The sequence below is a fragment of the Thermobia domestica genome, chromosome 5 (genome assembly GCF_964235325.1).
Source record: "Thermobia domestica chromosome 5, izTheDome1.hap1.1, whole genome shotgun sequence".
Lineage (NCBI taxonomy): Eukaryota > Metazoa > Arthropoda > Insecta > Zygentoma > Lepismatidae > Thermobia > Thermobia domestica.
The window spans coordinates 282,391,930-282,411,276 of record NC_137458.1 but is presented as its reverse complement, the minus strand read 5'-3'; the positions used below and the strand labels follow the sequence as shown (position 1 = coordinate 282,411,276).

The 19,347-nt window shown below is 35.1% G+C and overlaps 1 protein-coding gene across 1 annotated transcript; it reads left to right on the top strand.

The window, feature by feature from the left end:
* The first annotated feature begins 5,603 nt into the window (after positions 1-5,603).
* On the top strand, positions 5,604-11,109 carry LOC145686666 (cuticle protein 19-like). Its single transcript, XM_081760165.1, has 3 exons — positions 5,604-5,672; positions 7,835-7,912; positions 10,760-11,109. Exons 1-3 carry the CDS (start codon positions 5,658-5,660, stop codon positions 10,982-10,984), a joined length of 318 nt encoding a protein of 105 aa, XP_081616291.1. The 5' UTR covers positions 5,604-5,657; the 3' UTR covers positions 10,985-11,109.
* The last annotated feature ends 8,238 nt before the right edge of the window (positions 11,110-19,347 follow it).

Genomic DNA, 19,347 nt, shown 5'->3' with positions numbered 1-19,347 from the left:
ATAGCGCATATATAGTGAATATGCAGAGCGCAAACGTTAGTCATAAACGAAATTACGAAACAATCAGTGAATCTACTCCTGGTATTTTTTACCTAAGGAAATGTATTTCCTGTTTCCTCAAACTCATTATCTTGATCATTTAATTAGATTATTTTATGCATGAATTATTTTGTATACTAAACGCTTTTGACCATGCGTGATTTATAATTTCCTTATTAAAATTAATGTTTCACAACATTCGTATACCTTTAATATATCACAATCACAATACACGCTTCTTCAAGTAAAAGACACGTGTTACTAAATGTCCTTGTCAATAACGCTGAAAGTTATTATACTCTATTAAACAAATGTTCTTATTCAATACTCCTCAATGTTTATGAACGTAAGATTATCAACTTAATTTTTTTACTCTTGTTTCAAATCACCTTTCGGTTTAGACAATCTTCCTGGAATGGGTACCTCGAGTAACCTGGAGAGTTAAAGGCGGTCGGGTTCTAACTACATTATCTCCATTGCGTGTCGTGGGCCTTGTTGGCCAAAAAGGAAGGCATACTTTACTTAATTTAGCTCTTATATACACAAAGAAGCCCCAAAGCAATGTTGTTTGTGTCAGAAATCCATTTGCCTTCTAAATGTGCTTGTGCTGAATTTCAGATTTTGCTTGAGGTTGAGGTGGGAGGCAAAACTCTCCGATATACCTAAATGTTCATTATATTATTAAAATGTATATTATTATAAAAAGTATATATAAAAAGTATATTATAAAAAGTGTATTATTAAAATGAATACATTTCTCAAACTCACGATGGGCAATTACCAAATGACATCTCTGGTTGAAACTTTTCTCAGTAAAGACCAAATAAAAATTAAGAATGTAGGATTATCCCATTGTAAACCATTTTACTTTATCCAGCACTACTTTATCACTGAAAAAACAAAACAAAAAAGAAACCTAAATATTTGAATGAACCATATGACTCAATGATTGCAGAAAAGACCAAAGTCACATTTATTAACTTTTTCAATTTTCTAGGGATATTCGCAACTTTAAAACTAGAGAGGCTGGTGTGGAAGGCGTTACAACGGTCTAAATGCGACATTGAACTATGGATTGAGCACAAGAAAGGTTTGAAGTCCTAGATTTAAATAGTTTTTGTTTAATATTTCAAAACTATATAAAATGTACTTAGGTCCGTTCTGCAATCATCGATTCAAATGCATGGTCACTATATAAACAACTAATAATGTTTGTACAAACCAGTAAATTTTTGTTCAAACGAACATAAAATATTTACGAATTAGCAAAACTCAACTAAACAGCTGTGCTTACTTCAACTAAATCGTCAGAACTAAAATATTCTCTCGTGTTGACTCCATAACATAACTCATTAAATTACTTCGTATTTTCAGCGAAGGGAGGTAAGAACCCTCCATATACGAGAAATGACTGAAAAGTTTTAAGCCTAACATGAAAATGAGAATCTAGAATAGAATAATTGTATGTATTAGAATAGTACCACCTTTGATATTAAGGTGTATCAAGCTGTTGGTTCTAAGTAATTCCTTTTGTCTTTTACAGGCTCTTGAAGTGAGTGAGATGACAGAAGTTGGGAAAATTGAGAAAATCGAGTACAGGTCAGTCATCAAGTATCTGCAATTAAAAGGAATGTTGGGGTCTGAGATCCACCAGGATATGGTCAACACCATAGTTGAATCTGCCCCTTCATATGCCACCATCAAAAGATGGATGCAGGAATTCGAGCGTAGTAGGCAGAGTGTTGAAGATGAGCCGAGATCTTGGAGACCATCAAGTGCTACCACCACGGAAAACATTGGCCTGGTACTTGATATGATTATGGATGATCGCCGATTGTCAACTCGACAGATAGCAGACAGACTGGGCATATCACATTAGCGAGCAGATCATATTCTGAAGAATGAGCTTGGTTTATTAAAAGTTTCTGCTCGATGGGTTCGACGTCTTGTGACTCCCGAACAAAAACGCACTCAGTACCTACTATCCGTAGACAATTTGAAACTGTTAGAACGTGATGTGGACGATTTTCTCTGTCGATTCATCACTATGGACGAGAATTGGATACACAATTACCAGCCAGAAACAAAACAACGATCCAAACAATGGAAGTCCCCCTCCTCCCCTACTCCAAAAAAGACAAAAGTGATCCTCTCCTCTGGCAGAGTGATGGTCTCTGTTTTTTGGGGATTCTCAAGGTGTGATATTCATTGATTACCTGCAAAGGAGTGATACCATCACAGGACAATACTATAGTGACCTTTCGAAAAACCTTCGAGTGTAAATTCAAGAAAAAAGGGCACAAATAATGTCCAGAGGCGTTCTCTACCATCATGACAATGCTCCCGGTCACACATCAGCAGTTGCCATGGCTAGTATTCACGAATGCGACTTTGAGCTCGTTCCTCATTTACCTTATTCTCCAGATCTGGCCCCTCAGTATTCCACTTGTTCTCTAATCTAAAAAAAAAAGGCTCTAGCAGGACGACGTTTTGCAAGCGATAATGACGTCATGACAGCCGTGGAGAAGTTTTGTGGTCACAACCTAAGGACTTTTTTTCCTACTAGGATAAGAGCACTGCAGCACCGTTGGAACAAATGTGTTGCTGTTTAAGGGATTATGTTGAAAAATAAAATATATTACCAAATCTGTACTTCTTATAGTTTCCTCAAGATTCAAAACTTTTCAGTCATCCTTCGTATAAGAGAAGAATTAAAGAAGTAATATCGGGATGATCAGGTTTGCAAACGAAAATGAATGGGGAAAAAAGAAGACAAGAAATAGTGAAGTAGTTTTTAGGAAGATCTGAAGTTCGGAGATACACTACAATTAAACTTGGAAAAGTAATAATTTCGTTAATTGAGCTAAACATACATTAGCAAATGAATATCATTGTGATCCATTTGGCCGATGCTTTAAAGTTAAACTCCACCCAAATCATCTGAGCAATCGACCAGACTTTGCAAGAATGATAGAGGTCATAGAAGGAAGTATTTATTCATTGAGATACGAATTAAGGAACAACACAAAGAAACAAAATTTCTTCGTTCGATCCTATCCTCTGCCGTTTAGAAAATTTTGACCGAATTCTGCAAAGTTGGTCAAAGAATTGAAAATGGAACCAAAATAAAGAAAAGAAAAGTCATATTACGAGTAAACGAATTCACGTCCACAAATCATATCCCTTAAGTTCAGTCACCGCCGAGTAAGAAGAGTAAGTTTTGACAACTTTTCCTTGCTTCCTTTCAATACTGAAACTGGTCGTAGTAGATATATAGCTTCCAGTTGTAATACAGAAACACGATCAAAGATGGTATTCTTAGGACGTTGAAACCATATCAAAAAGCTATTGTAAAAAGGATTAATATGCTTGAAACCGGAAGTGAAAGATTTCTACAACTTCCAAAAATCTGTTTTTCGAAATATAGAGTCATGAAACGTGTACATGCATTGAAATCTTGGATTGAATTTTATTCACAATCCATATTTTCTTCTCTCTTAGCATCGCTCGAAGTAAAAAATACAATAATTGTAATTATTCTATAGCTCTAAACCTATTATGTTGAGTTGGCAACTACAATCGAATGGAGATGGAAGAATTGACGGAATAAAAAAGACCTTAGAGAGAAAAGAGATTAGTCCAAGAAAACCAAGGAACAAGATCACGTCTACTAGAACATGGTGTAGACGCAAACCAGGACCAGGTGGAGTACGTTAGAGAGAGGTTTATGGGTGTTAAACCTTTTTCAACAACATTAAGACGATATGAGGTTCGGTGCTTGAGTTTCCATTGATGAAATTTTGTATACGCCAATAAACGGTCTACCTTACCATTCAGCTACCGTATTTTATACATGTAGAAAGATGGTAAATCTTATTGATAACATGATTACTTGTGATAAAGATTATCTTTGGTTCTTTGCACCTTCCTGAGGCACAGAATATTTTTGGTAAATAAACAATGTGTCCAGAGGTTTCTCGGAGTAATTCATTCTACTTTCTGATACCTCTATAAATTACTTCACAATCTGTTCTCTATTACGAAACAATTATGGGATGTTAAAACTACGAGGAGGAAATTTTGCTCCTTTTGTCTAAGAAAATCCAATGTGTGTTGACGAGGCACCACGCTTGTTATAAACTCTACATTATTACAATCTGTATGTTTAGTTTTGAGTGTTCTTCCTTGAACTTTCCTACCTTATCGGTATTCACATTTTGGTTATCTCTTCTTAGTATTAAATAATAAAAATAAATAAATAAATGAATAATAATAATAATAATACAAATTAATATCTATATAGATAAAATGAATGTAAGGATGTGTGTTCATTAATTTCTCCTAGACCACTGCACCTACTGATTTTGGTGATGTTTGGTACATGAGTGGATCCTGACCTAAGTAAGGTTTTTAGCACATCTTTGGATGGGAGAGAAGGAGTCAGAAGATTGACATACAAATAATCAAAAACTACTGATATTATGTCCAATCCATAGTTTTCGGAGTCGATGAGATACTTAGTGACACATCCCGATGCTATTTAAGTCAAAATTAATCCCAAATGAGTATCCTAAAGAAGGGGGCGACTCAAATACTTTTTAATAAGCCTATTCTTCCTGTGCGAAGAGCCTAGAATTCAGCTCATTCAGAAATATCAGAGACAGTGAAATTTATCATTTTTTATACATATTACTTCTTGTTATTTGTTTTATAACATTTTCCTAAGCTTCTGTAATGAGACAGGTAATTAGATACTTGGTTTTTGGGTCGGTTAGTCGTTTAAAGTAGAGATGGATGACCAAAATATTCCGGAATTCAAATTGCGGAAAATTTATTTTCCGGAATCGGAAATTTCACTTTCCGGAATTTTTCCGAAGTCCGGAATTGGCAATCTTTAGTTTAGTGATATGAAATCAACACTTACAAAAAAAAAAAAAAAAAAAAAAGCAATTCGTAAGTTTAGACTTCATATACTTCCCCTACTACCTCACATTCTCTCTTCGTAGCAATGGACTATTATCTAGATTATTCTCCTGCTATTAGGATATTTACATATCATATAGTAATTCAGTATGCGTTTTAGTTTTGTAATTTTTTAAAAATATATCTTTGGACCCCATTGACTTAATGAACTAGTTCTCAGTTTATTTCAAGTCTTTTCCTACATGAGACTGATGTTAAATAGAAAAGTTATTAATCCTGATCCTTTGGTTCAATTAAGGCCAAGAAAACAAAATATTGTGTTCTCGGAGATTAAACCATATCTTACTTCTCGATCATTCACTTCCTATAATAAGTTACGGAAGTAAATAATAAATTCTTAAATAATTATACTACTAATAGATCTTAACATTAAAAAAAAAAACGTTTATCTTGATGTTCAAAAAGCATAAACAAGGTTACAAAGTATTGCAATTCGACCTTCATTTCACTTTTCATTAAAAGCGGATATATATTTTTTAAAAAGGGGAGAAGCTTATTGAATATACTATTCAATGTGTTTACGTAAGTATTGGGTTTCTAAGTTAATTTCTCTTCCGTTTTTCATTCATATAAAAACTGATTACAATTCCATTGGAAATGTAGTATCCATTCGATTCCATTCTTCTCATAACAATATGAAGGTTGCTGTAGTAAGTAGTGAATTTTTACTGGTATTTATTTTTCTAATAATATTTTTTTGGTTATTACTATTTTCCTTTTTTTTTTTTTTTTTTTTTTTTTTACACGAAACCATTTCATTAGGGATCTAATATGATTTATATGATTTTCGTAAGGAGAACGAGATCGTCAGAAGAGACAGCCTAAACGAACAGCCAGTGCATATCAGACCCGAGGTTTTTTTTTTTTTTTTTTTTAACACTTCCAAACTATGCTATGCATAAGCAGTATTCGTAGTTTAGAGAAATTTCCCTAATCTAGGGAAAATTCGTACGTAAATTTAGCGAAAAGGGAAAAAGGGATTTTTTTTGGAGAAAACGTAAAAATCCAGAGAATTTCTCACGCTGACTGATTGATCTTATATATTAACCCTTGAAATTATACGAACTTGGGAGCTTAAATCCTTAAATATTTCCTTCTTCTTCAAAAATGAACTAATACAACAACAATAGTGTGTGTGTGTGTGTGTGTGTTCAAAGTAGTATAATTTGCACCCATTATTGGTTGCGTGTATTTGTGTATATTTGTTCTGTAAAAAGTGGGAGACCCGGGTTCGATTCCCGGCGGTTACTCATGTGGTTCGGATTCTACGTTAATGAGTAGATCCACGTCTCATATAGCCTCACTGCTAAACGGGACGTTAAACTCAAAATCAACTCAACATTTTTTTGTAAAAGTGGAGGGAAAAGTAAAAAAATAGAAGCAAAAAGCAAATGAATAAAACAAATGTAGTTGGCACTTCCTTTAATATAGTTAAATCAATCTTATTACATAAATCCTGTCATTGGGTAAGGTATTGGAAATGGAAACTCAACAAACGGGAAAATTTGATAAGAAAAGGGATTTTTGTGTTAATCGAGGGAAATTTTCTTAAGGAAACCTACGAACACTGTGTATAAGTGTCAGAAGTCTAATAGAACAGAGCTATGTCTGTTCGTCCGTCTGTCTGTCGACAGGCATCAGATTGTTTGGTTGGTTAATTGGGAGTTTAGTGTCCCGTTCAGCACCGAGGCTATATGAGGCGTAAAACTACAGCTTAAAGTGAGATCTGACCCCATGGGCTTTCACCGTCAGGTATCAGAGTGCAAAAACGGTAATGCATATATCTAGAAGCGGCTATTTGCAATCAATTCAGCGTTCCAAAAATAAGCTCATACCCTTTAGTAATCTTTTGTCCTCTTTAGCCTAGTACGTTAACGTGGGACCTAAAACTAGAAATTTCGTATCTTTTCTTTTTTAAAGTGTTCTAAAAGTCGAGGCGTTAAACAGGAAACCTACAAACGGGTAGTGCTGTATTGTGTCCCACAAATAGTGGCGTATGCGAGGGAGTTAAAGGGTTTAACCCCTCCCCTTTAATTCCCTTATATATTAACCCTTGAAATTGTACGAACTTGGGAGCTTAAACCCTTCCCTGTAAGGAAGCCGATCCTGGGGGGCCAAGGGGGCCCGGCCCTCCCCAAAGCTGATGTGAGCCCCCCCTTATTGTATTTAAGAATATACATTATTTAGCATAATTTGAATGCAATTTGTCTTAAAATCCTCATATATGCCTTCTGCATCTGAATGATCCCCCCTAATTTACAGAGAAATCGGCACTCTTACCCTCTGACGAACTAATGTGAACGCCACTGTCTACTATGTCAAAAGGCACTTAATCCTTTAAATTACTCTGCAATTATTAGAAAAATTACTTTCAAGAATTGTTAAATTCTTTGCTCGTAATTAAGAAACTTAATTTTTACACGAGTTTCAGACTCTGGGAGCACTGTGGGCCTGTTAACTTTTGACCCTACTGTAACTATTACTAAGAATGTAATGAAAATTATTTTACCTGAATCAGATACGTAGATGTAGTAATATGTTTTTAATATAGTGACGAAAAATAAATTGATTGTTATTGTTATTGTCTGTAAACTCAACAAAGCGTAACGACATGCAATACTATGGTAATTTCTGTTAAATTTCATGACAGGAAGAACAAGATCATTCAGTTGGAACGCAATGAAAAAACGAACATACACTTAATAATAAGAACAAACATAAACTTCCTTAATTTAGGAAGGGCAATGAACAAGTATTACTTAACCTTTAAAACGTATTGTCATTAATCAACATATTCTTTCTCTCTGTGTAGGTTCTGATAGCCGTCGTTGCTGTCGCTGGTGTAGCAATGGCTACTCCTGTCGTCGGGGGTGGGCCTGTTGACTACTACGTAAGTTGTTCTAGCCATGTAATTGGTTCAGTAAATATTATGGTCTAAATTGATCTAATTCAAACTAAGTACGTAATCAGATAATATCTTGTCGGCGGAAAAGAAATTAGAATATTATGAAATCAGAAATTTGGAATAAGAAGGCAGTGGCGTATTTAGGGGGGGCTTTCGGGCTTAAGCCCCCCGAAATCTTGCTATATTAAAGTAAATGAAATATCTTGCAGAATTTTCACATTTCTAGGAATAAAGTTAGCAAAGCCTCTACCGAAACAAAATCGTAAATACGCCACTGTAAAGAGGTGAACTTAAAGTACCATTCTTCTTGTATTTACTTTTTTTTTTTTTTTGAAATTTTAAAAATCAAAGAAAAATTAAAATTTCTCCTTAAAATTCTCTAGAAAGTACAAAACTTGATTTAGGTTCGAAGAGGCCCTAAGCTATGAAGGTAATGTCCAGTTGTCCTTTTCAATGACAAATTATTATCGCTTATGTCGTGTGTGGTAAATATATGCTATGTGGTAGTTTATAGACTTAATAGGTATCAAATGATATTCTAGGGAGCATGCTAGTGAGGAAGGGAGCAATACATCATAAGAGTCTATACAACATAAAACACTATTGGTCTATATAGGTTTTATTTTATTTGTTTTTTTTATGTTATAATTTGGAAATGTACATCTAGTTTTTCCCTTTATTTATTTATTTATTATTATTATTATTATTATTATTATTATTATTATTATTATTATTATTATTATTATTATTATTTTGAGGACCCCTTGGGAGAGTGATGCCGTAAGCTATATAGCTCATTTAGCTTATACGTAAATGCGATGCTGCTCGGTAACTTAGTCAGTACTTTTGAGAGCATATTTTAAGTACTAAATCATTACGCGAAGAAATTTTAGAATTACTATTTGATCCTGCAATACTTTGAAACGTGTATATAAAGAAAATAAATTAGAAAGGACGAATTTAAATCATGCCTTTTTTGAATGCTACTGATCAAATTTAAATGTGAGTGCTATTAAAGTAATGGTGTTACAACAGAACTAGAAGTCCAGGATAACCTGACGACAATGGCCGGTAGAGTTAAAGTTTAACTTCCCATTTAGCACCTACAGTTTAACGCGGGATCCGAACCATATGAACTTCCACTAGGATTCGAACTGGGATTTTTGCGCCAAAGTCGCGTACGCTAATCATATAGACACGAGGGAATTCTACCTTGAAGTCAAGTTGGTCCGAAGTCTCATAAACAAAATAAACAAAGTCATTGGTTTTTAGCTGATCGATTTGACAACGCTGCTGTCACCTCTGTAATTGTGCTAAATTTATGGAACCGTCGTTGTTATCAGTAAGGTGTTTCAGCATGCCGAAAGTGAACTGTTCAGCCGTTATTGAGAATGATACATCATTGCCCTTTCCCACATACATTTTTCGTACATGCGAATAGTGAAATAATCTCGGGAAATTACGAATGGTTTAATCAGAGTTATCATCGTGCCCAAACAAACGTAAGTTTGTCGATGCAAAAAAATTCGTCAAAAAAAGGGATCTGTTTGAGGCTTCCAGCGAAAGTGTCGCTTAAGAGAATTCATCGACTGACAGGTCAGGAGAATCCACCATCCTAACGTGCCATGGCCCATAGCCTCAATCTGATGAAGATTACTGTCAGCCATTTCATTCGCCATCGTCGTGAGTTCCAGTGCGTTCACAGAAGCCGAATTCACAGCCTCCTCTCGTGCCACATTGCTGAATGTAAGATAAATTGTATGAGAAACACGTGGCAAAGTCAAAATATAAGACGGAGCACGGAGGACTATATTTCTCTAACTCGTAGTGGTGGCATTTCGACAAATTACATGTCATGACAACTCTTGTAAGGGACTACCGAGTTTCAGCGCCAATGGCGATCAAGTTTCCCGCAGTGAATCATGATTGTCGCCGGACACGGTTACGAGTGAAAGTTGGACATATGTAAGATGGACAAAAACGTGAAGGTGGATGCTGCCTAATTCCAAAAATCTATCATAACCCCGATCTGTCCTTTGTTTATATGGAGCCTACAAGAGCCAGGTGCGGATCCAGATAGACAAAATGCCACCTATCCCGCTAGATCACCCCTAGTTTCTTCACAACTGGTGGCAGCCATAGCTGTTCATAGGGTAAGTAAACTTCGAAAATTGGTTGGATATAGCCCGATCAGTCTTCTATACTACAGCCACAATTTCTCTATGTCAATCGTTTTTGGTACAATCCGCGGCAAAAAACCTGCAACATGAGCATATAAGTTTATTGTGAAATGACGAAGTCTTTTGCTCCAAAATAAGTGTGCACGGGAGGAGGCCGAGGTTTATCCTGGCGTGATTCGTTCCACTTAAAAGTTATGTTGATTGCCTGTGCTGTTAGGCGTAGTTTCACAATAAACTTACATCCTCATGTTGCAGGTTTTTTGCCGCGGATTGTACAACCGTTTTGTTGGCCAACTTCTATGTTTAATATTATCAAAGTAATGGCGTTATAACAGTTCGAACTAACTCAACATCAAGTTGGCCTGGAATTTTAATTATATTATTATCGTTAATTTCATAGGAATAACTCACATGTAGACGTAAATTAACATTGACATAGCAAACGAATGGTTTACTTTATTACCTACTGTCAAAAGTGTCCAGACCAATTTGATATTAATAGATGAATCCGTCAAAGATTTCAAAGATGACCAATAAGCATAACTTGTAAGCTTCTCAGAAAACACTCCGTCTTTCACGAGATGAGAAAATAAATATTTAAATATTTCATGACAGAATGTGCTGACAATGACTTGTACTTTTTTATTTTCAGGCCTACCCAAAATACAACTTTGGCTATGCTGTAAGCGATAAGCTCACAGGAGACCACAAACAACAAGTGGAATTCCGCGACGGTCCATTGGTGCGAGGGCAATACAGCCTCTTGGAACCCGATGGCAGCGTACGAGTTGTCACCTATAAAGCTGATGCTATCAATGGTTTCAATGCTGTTGTAAAGCGAATTGGACCTAATCTTCACGCTCCTTACTACGGCTAAACTCCAGAACTCATCACCTTCAAATATATTTTAATTGTTAAAAATATTTATCTTACATTGTGTTTCGGTTTTCTTGTTTATTGAAAAATATGTCTGACTTGTACCAATAAAGTAATCAGAATCAATGTTGGCATCAAAAACTGATAATTACTTCAATAATACATCTCAGTCTACAAGAAATAAAGCCGCATTTTGCTCAAACTGCAATTATAACTTTGAGTAACATGTTTGTAGAACATGTCTGATTTGTTATAATAAAGTAGAGTCAATGTTGGCTTCAAAAGTTAAAAAAATACTTAATTAATATCTCTCAGTCTACAAGAATTAAAGACGTCCGTGAACTCGGCTCCCCACTTGACGCACTAACGATAAAATTAGTGTCAATCGTTTGTGCATCGTTAGTGCTTCTGAGTGCACCAACCCCTAACGTTAGTGCTTCATTAGTGTAGGCTCTAGAGCCAAAACAATGATACACGCTAGACCCCCTACTTCAAGCAATAAGTAAAAAGTTAGTGTCGTTCGTTAGTGCATCGTTAGTACTTCTAGAAAATAATAAAAGTTTCGTTAGTGCTTCACTATTAGTGTAGATATAGCCAATTATGTCACGAAACTCCCATAAGAAATACATGGGGAATTTTTCATTGCGTCAAATTACCACCAAATTCAAAAGCACTAATGAACTCTTCTAGTGCAATTGTTAGTGCATCGTTAGTGCTTCTTAGTGCACCAACCCCTAACTTTAATGGTTCATTAGTGTAGGTGCTACAAATAAAAAAAAACATTTGGGGGGCCAAATTCACTCTGCCCCATCACTTCAAGCACTAACGATAAAATTAGTGCCATTCGTTAGTGCATCCTTAGTGCTTCTAGAAAACACTTTTAGTTTCGATAGTGCTTTACTATTAGTGTGTTTGTGGCTAATTACATGTCACGAAACTCCCATAAGAAATGCATGGGGAATTTTTCATTGCGTCAAATTACCACCGAATTCAAAAGCACTAATGATCGTGCTTCTAGTGCAATAGTTAGTGCATCATTAGTGCTTATTAGTACACCAACCCTAACGTTAGTGCTTCATTAGTGTAGGAACTACAAGTAAAAAAAACTTTTGGGCCTAGCGTGAACTTTTCCCCCACTTTAAGCACTAACAAAAAGATTAGTGTTATTTGTTAGTGTTTCTAAAAATACTAATAGTTTCGTTAGTGCTTCACTATTAGTGTAGATATAGCCAATTATAAGTCACGAAACTCCCATAAGAAATGCATGGGGAATTTTTCATTGCGCCAAGTTACCGACAAATTCAAAAGCACTAATGATCTCTTCTAGTGCAATTGTTAGTGCATCATTAGTGCTTCTTGTCGTGAACGCCTTTATGGGGAGGGGCTGGCATGTAAGTAGTATTAAATACGTCAATTGAACGCGATCAATGGAAATTATCTGAGTTGACCAAAATTGGATGGTGGTAGTATACACATGTAAAATAGTTCTTTTGGTTCCCGAGTGATTGACCATGAAATTTGAGTTCGAACTCTGTGATTATATTGCTTGTTATCAATTAAATTCATTCAATTTTGACCAAATTTGCCAAGGTGTTAGACCTTGAGAAGTTTAGTGTGCATGTGACTTATTATGGTATGCAGCAGACCTTTGGTTTCCGAGTTATTGCTGATCAAATTTCGGTTTTAACTCAGTGGAATCAGTAAATTTCACTAAAATACGATTAATTAAACGTATTTGATCTTGGCCAAACTTGATACGAGGTGTGGTGGTATACTATTATAAGTCAAGTACACATGTGACCTTAGTACGAAATGTTATCCTGTGATTACCTTTGGTTTCTGAGTTATTCGCCATTAAAACTGGGCTTGGGCCCAGTAAAATCGAGGAATTTCACTAAAACATATTTGATGCAACTTACTCAATTTTGATCAAAATTGGCATGTTGGTAGGGCTTGACGAGATTAGTATGCATATGAAATGTATAGAAACCTTTGGTTTACGAGTTCTTGTCCATTAAAGTTGGGAATTTGGGCTCTTTCTCTCTCTCTCTCTCTCTCTCTCTTTTTCTAAGGTGAGTCCAAACCTCAATTTTGATGGCGAAACTCCTGAATCAGAAACATACGTAAAGCCTATTTTACATAGTCATAGCTTTCCATCAAATTTATATTTGATAGTTTGGTCAAATAAGTTCGCTAAAACTTTTACATGCACTATAAACAATCAAATACAAATCTTAATTTTATTGCTCACTAGCAGCGTTCACCCCGCTTCGCTGCGGTCACCCCGGAACGCAATAAACGTTGTTACTTAGATAATTTTTACTTTTTCGCTTTCAAGTGATATGATAAAAACCATAGAAGATTGCAGTAAATGTTAACATTATATCGCCTGTCATTTATGTTAACCCGCCCCGCTTCGCTGCGGTCACCCCGGAACGCAATAAACTTTGTTACTTAGATAATTTTTACTTTTTCGCTTTCAAATTGCAGTAAATGTTAACATTATAGCGCCTGTCATTTATGTTAACCCGCCGAGTGACACGGTCATGCGGGTTGCATATAAATACGTTTATTTTTATACCTATGATGAACTAATAACAAAGGATTTGTACGTTATGGACACTTGAATGGTCAATTATCTCAAGACACTGGTAATTAAAAATTAAAGTGATATGATAAAAACCATCTAGGGTCCAAATCCTAATAACCCCCCAAAAATAAAAGAAATTGGTTCAGCCGTATTAGCGTGATGAGGGAACAAAGGATTTGTACGTTCTCTTTTATAATATAGATTTGTTTACATTTCTTCATTCAATTGTTATATTTGTTGGCAGGCATAGATCTTCGTAAATCTTAAATTGTAAATCTTAAAATAAACGTACAAATGGAAATATGAACCGTGCATCTGAAATGTAAACGCTAATCAACCTGTAATCTCTGTCCTTGCCAGCCTAACTTCAGCAATAATTTTTCCAAGGCTTCTTTGCATTTGTATGTGTCGTAGTATTCTTTAAGTTTACAGTTATACAAAAAAAAAAAAGAAAAAAGAAAAGAAAAAGAAAGAAAGAAAAAAGAAAAAAAAAGGATGCTGCTTGTAGGCATCAATAAGCATTTGAATTGCTTCCCATGTCCACGTTTAGCGTCACTGCACTGTGATTTTCGTTTGTTTTCTTTGATGCAATGTTGGATGGGAATGGAACGTGATTTATTTTAGAACAGTTGTATCAAATGTTGTAATCAACCCAAAAGTTATATACAACTTGGTATCGTACACGTTCAAATTCCATTTTGCTGAGTCATTTGATACAATGTTTGAAGGAATATTTGATAATGTATAACCGGCTTTAGATAATAATTCATATGCCCACTAAGCTTGTCAAAGCCTACTACCATTTCAGATATGGTCAAGTGGAACTTTCTTATTATATATATATATATATATATATATATATATATATATATATATATATATATATATATATATAACCCATCCCAGACTTTGGAGCTCTTAAAAATAGCTCTAAGTAGCAATATTACAACCCACTGCCCTCCCCAGAAGTCCGCCCTGGATCCGCCCCTATGAGACATCGTATCTTAGGCTAGTTTTAAACGGAAGCATTTCTCGTAGCAAAAATCGTATCATCGATATCTTACCGTGTAAAGTAGCAAATGCTACAGCATTTCCCATGCCATGTCATATCCTATGACATTTCTTATCGATAGAACCTGCTCTATTTCGTAGCATTTTCCCCAGCATTTCTGGTCCGATTGAGTGCCGTAGCGTGTTAATAAGAAGCGAAAGATTTTGTGCCAAATATCTATACTCTTTGTTTTGTGTGGGAAATTGAATTGTAGTAAAGAAAAATGAGTTGGAGTAGGGATGTTCTTTGCCCACATACTTCTTTGTGGTTTTCATTTCTTAATATAACCGGTGAGAACTGTTGTTACAATCACTACAGCTTTAGCTACCCCATGCTTTAGTTTCGGAGCCATAATTGAGCTCTTCTCCAGTGATTTGTTTGCTACGTCACTTTAAGGTGCTTATCAAAATGCTACCGTGTAAAAGAACCATGTACTTTTTATGCCATAGAATATTATACGAAACTTTTGGCAGCACATCTGCTGCGAGAAATGCTACGATAAATGCTTCCGTCTAAAACTAGCCTTAACCAAATCTGACAAAGTGGTAGACCTTTATGAGCTTAGTATGTGTATGAAATATTATGATGCACAGATCTTTGGTTCTGGGGTTACTTGCCATCCGGTGTTAAAATTGAAATTTGGACTAATTTTACTATTTGAGTTCAAACCCCAAATTTCATGGCAAATGATTCGAGAACCAAAGGTCTGCACACCACATTATTATATATGCTTATTAAACTTGTTAAATTCTACCAACATTTCAGATTTGTTTATGTGAACACTTTTGGCTCTCGAGTTATAGGCCATCAAATTTAGGAGCTGGACTTAATAAATCTGTCAAGGGAAGTTGAGTTCATTATGTATTTATTATAATAAAGATTTGCTAGAAATCAAAGGAGAACATTTTTACTACTATAGGCAAACTTATTATAAATACTAAAACACAAAATTATTTTTAACACTGGTTTACATAAGAACACGTATCTTTTACGAATTCTTAGAGAAGTAAAACATACATTATATTGATTAGTCTACAGACGAAGGATTTAACATCACTATAGAGATAAGTGCATACATGTGAGGAATATGTACTTACCTGCAAGTGTAGTTCTTATTAAAATAATAGCAAATGTCCCTCCATCTTACTGCGGGCAATATCTTCCTGCTGCATCTTTCATATAGATATAGAATGTCTGAAGTCTTGCACGAAATTATATGGACACCTTAGTGAGCTTTTTCTTCCGTTCTAGATCAAACATCAATAATGCTGAATACGTCTTTAACTATTTTAAAAGTTACACAAATGAAAAGTTATATTACAACTATTTTAAATGAAAAGGATTTCATGTCTCTAATCTTAAGGAATTCGGCGATACGAAAAACTTATTATAATAATTGCAACCCCCACTGTATTAAGTTACAAGAGTATATCAAGACTCTGTATCATGTTTAAATTCATACCAGTGTCAAAAGTTCCAGTTCCAGTTCTCTTCCATGAAGAGGTAGCTTTATTATGTATCTACAGATCAGTACCTGAGTTGTCAATGAAGCTACAGTAGTGCTTTTATTGTTATTATTGGTAGGTTTGAATCACCCGATATTTTTATTTTCCGCAATATATTTTCCTATTTTTTAAAATAACTGGACCATAATATACACTGAAGTTGACTTATAATTTATTTATGTTTTTTAATTTATAATTTTTCCCTCTTACATACACACACGTATTATATAAACTAACATTAGAAACATAATCAGAACCAGTGCCGGATCTATAAACCGCAAAACCTCGCGGAGCAGGTTGGGCCCGGATCCTAAGGGGAATAAGGACTTTTAAAGGTCCTCCTGCACCTTGTCTGTAAATACTAATTTTTAAAACACTTGAAAAAGAATATTTTCACAATAGTTTAATTACTTAATTTCTCAATAGGTTAATTACTCAATAATAATCTCATTATAAGTGATGTGAGATGTAGTTTTCATTCTAGGCACTGAAACATCGATGGGTTCTAATTGCAAGACAATTCTCTCAGAAAACCATCTGCGAGTACTGATGTATTTGATCCTGAACTTAAGACTGAGAATTTACGCGAAGTCACAACTGAAACTGCCTCTAAAGTATTCTTGAAAGTTTCTGGTTTTGACGAATCTAAGGTTGAAGATGTCCACATAACACAAAAGAAAGACTCAAATCTTGAATCTGTGATTGAAGATGCTCCTACCACGTCCACAAAAGATTTAAATTCTGAAGAAGATTTTATTGAAGCAAGAGCCAACTGATTAAGGCCATTATGAAAATGTTAAGTTATCTAACAATAATATTAAGTATTTTATTGCCAAGTCTGGATCCTTTCAACCAAATGGTCCATTTCCGAAAAACGAGGAGAATAGAGAATTTTCCTCGGCATATTACGAAACAATTACAAAAATGCTGGTAAAGTGGCTGAATTATTCAAAGAAACCGGATTATGCATATTGCTTGCCATGTTGGTTACTCTCTGGTGGCGAAAGTAAAAGTGGATGGGCAACATGTATCAAAGACTGGGAAAGGATTATCAAAATAAATAAATAAATAAATAAATAAAGCAGCACAGCAAATCTCAAAATCACTCATAAGTGGAAAATGGGTGAAACGATTGATGACTCACTGGAGACTAAAAGGAATTTGAAGCAAAGTTTTGGGCCCAGGTTCTAGAGACTTTTCGATACTACACTCACATTAGCAAAAAGCTCATTAACATTTAGAGGTAGTAAAGAGCATGATGGAAGCTACGATAGAATTTTTTTTCTTGTCTTTCGTACAGTTGTTAGCTAAATATGATCCTACAATGGCACTGGTAATCAGTCTACCCAAAGGCCAGACTAAGTATCTCAGCCATGATATACAATATCAAATCATCCATTTAATTTCTTCAAACTTAGAAGCTAATTTGTTGTAGGAAATTAAAGGAGTGCCATTTTTCTCAGTAAACATTGATACGACTCAAAATTTATCCAAGAAAGATCAAAATGAGTATCATTATTCCCTATGTAAATTTTACAGAAGTAAACGATACCTTAGAAAACGAATTTTCTAGACGGGTCGAGATTAAAGTGCTTTTAGGATTTTTACATGTACGAAATCCAACTGCATTCGGACTTGCAACTCTAGTTTTAAGTCATTTGGAGAAATTGGGATTGTCTGTGAAAAAATGCAGAGGTCAGGGATATGATGGTGATGCTGTGATGAGTTGTGCCTACTCAGGTGATGAGAAGTGACTTCTATTCACTACCAGTACATAATCTAAACCTTGATATTAATGATGCCATCAAAGGTGTAAAAGAAGTTACCAGTTACTTCACAACGCTCCCGGATTTATATATATATATATATATATATATATATATATATTTGGCCAAAGTGAAAATAGGTGGGAAATTCTGTCATCATTGATAGAAGAATCAGATTTCACTTTGAAAATACTCAATCCAATCAGATGGGCCTCCTGGTATCAGTCCATTGTAGTTATCAGGTTGAGGTATGCTGATGTAACGAAAACTCTCTGAAAACTTTCACTGACAAGTAAGAAATCTAATAAGGTATCAGAAGCAGAGTGATTGACGAAAGTCATGGATTCCTTCGATTTTGTGTTTCTGACTGTGGTGCTCTCAGGAATATTTTCATAACTGAACATCGCATCGCAACTTCTCCAAACTAAACAAATTGACCTTGAGAAAGCTTCACACACTCTTGGAGAGAGCCGAGAGGAATTGAAGAAAATGATAAAACAATACCATAAAATAAAACAGGAGGCCACAGCTGTTGCTGCGAAATGGCAAGTCAACCATGCGTTCGTAGAAAAATGGCAATCCAAGGTGAAAAAAAAAAAACCCACTTCGATGAACTGGTAGGTCATCGGTTTTCGGACACAGAATATTGCTTCAGTGTTAATGTTTACAATAGACTTTACGATGTTTACAATATCGCATACAATGAAATAGAGACAATTTTACATCATTACAGACAATTCTTGATGAAATTCTAATCATATCTTCGAGAGTACTTGTGAACCTTTCATACGAAAAAAAAAAATAGTTAAGGTTGAAATTTTAGTTTAGAGCAAGATATTGGCCCGTTGCTACCAATGGAATTAATTTCCCTTGGCACTTGACTTAAAAACCATTTTTCAAAGATCAACATGTTCTTGAATTGGAGGTATTACTATACGTCGAAGTTTAATATTATTGCCCCAAGTTACTGAGGCTTCCGCTGAAAGGTCATTCTCAAAGAGGATCAAGAGCTATTTAAGGTTCAGTGACACAGGAGAGAATGACCGACTTGAGAATGTTGGCAATCAGCCATGAGAGGGCTTCGACCATTGAAAAGAGCGATCTTATAGGGAGTATGCGGAGATGACGTCAAGAAAGAAGGATTTCTTGTAAAACGAAAGTATTTGAATCTCTATTCCATAGCAAATAGAACACTAGGAATATTTCATTAATATGTACTATTTAAAAAAATGTATTGAATATAGAGAGGCCCTTTCAAATTATCTTGCGGGGGCGTCCGAAATTTCTAGATCCGGTACTGATCAGACCGTTATTGAATAGTTCATTGTTTAAAGAAAGAGTAATATGTTTATACAATATGGGTGTTTACAGATTATACCAAGAAGATGATACCTACATTTTGTAGTGAGTTCACTTCGAAGAATTATGTGGTTTAAATTACCTAACTTCTCC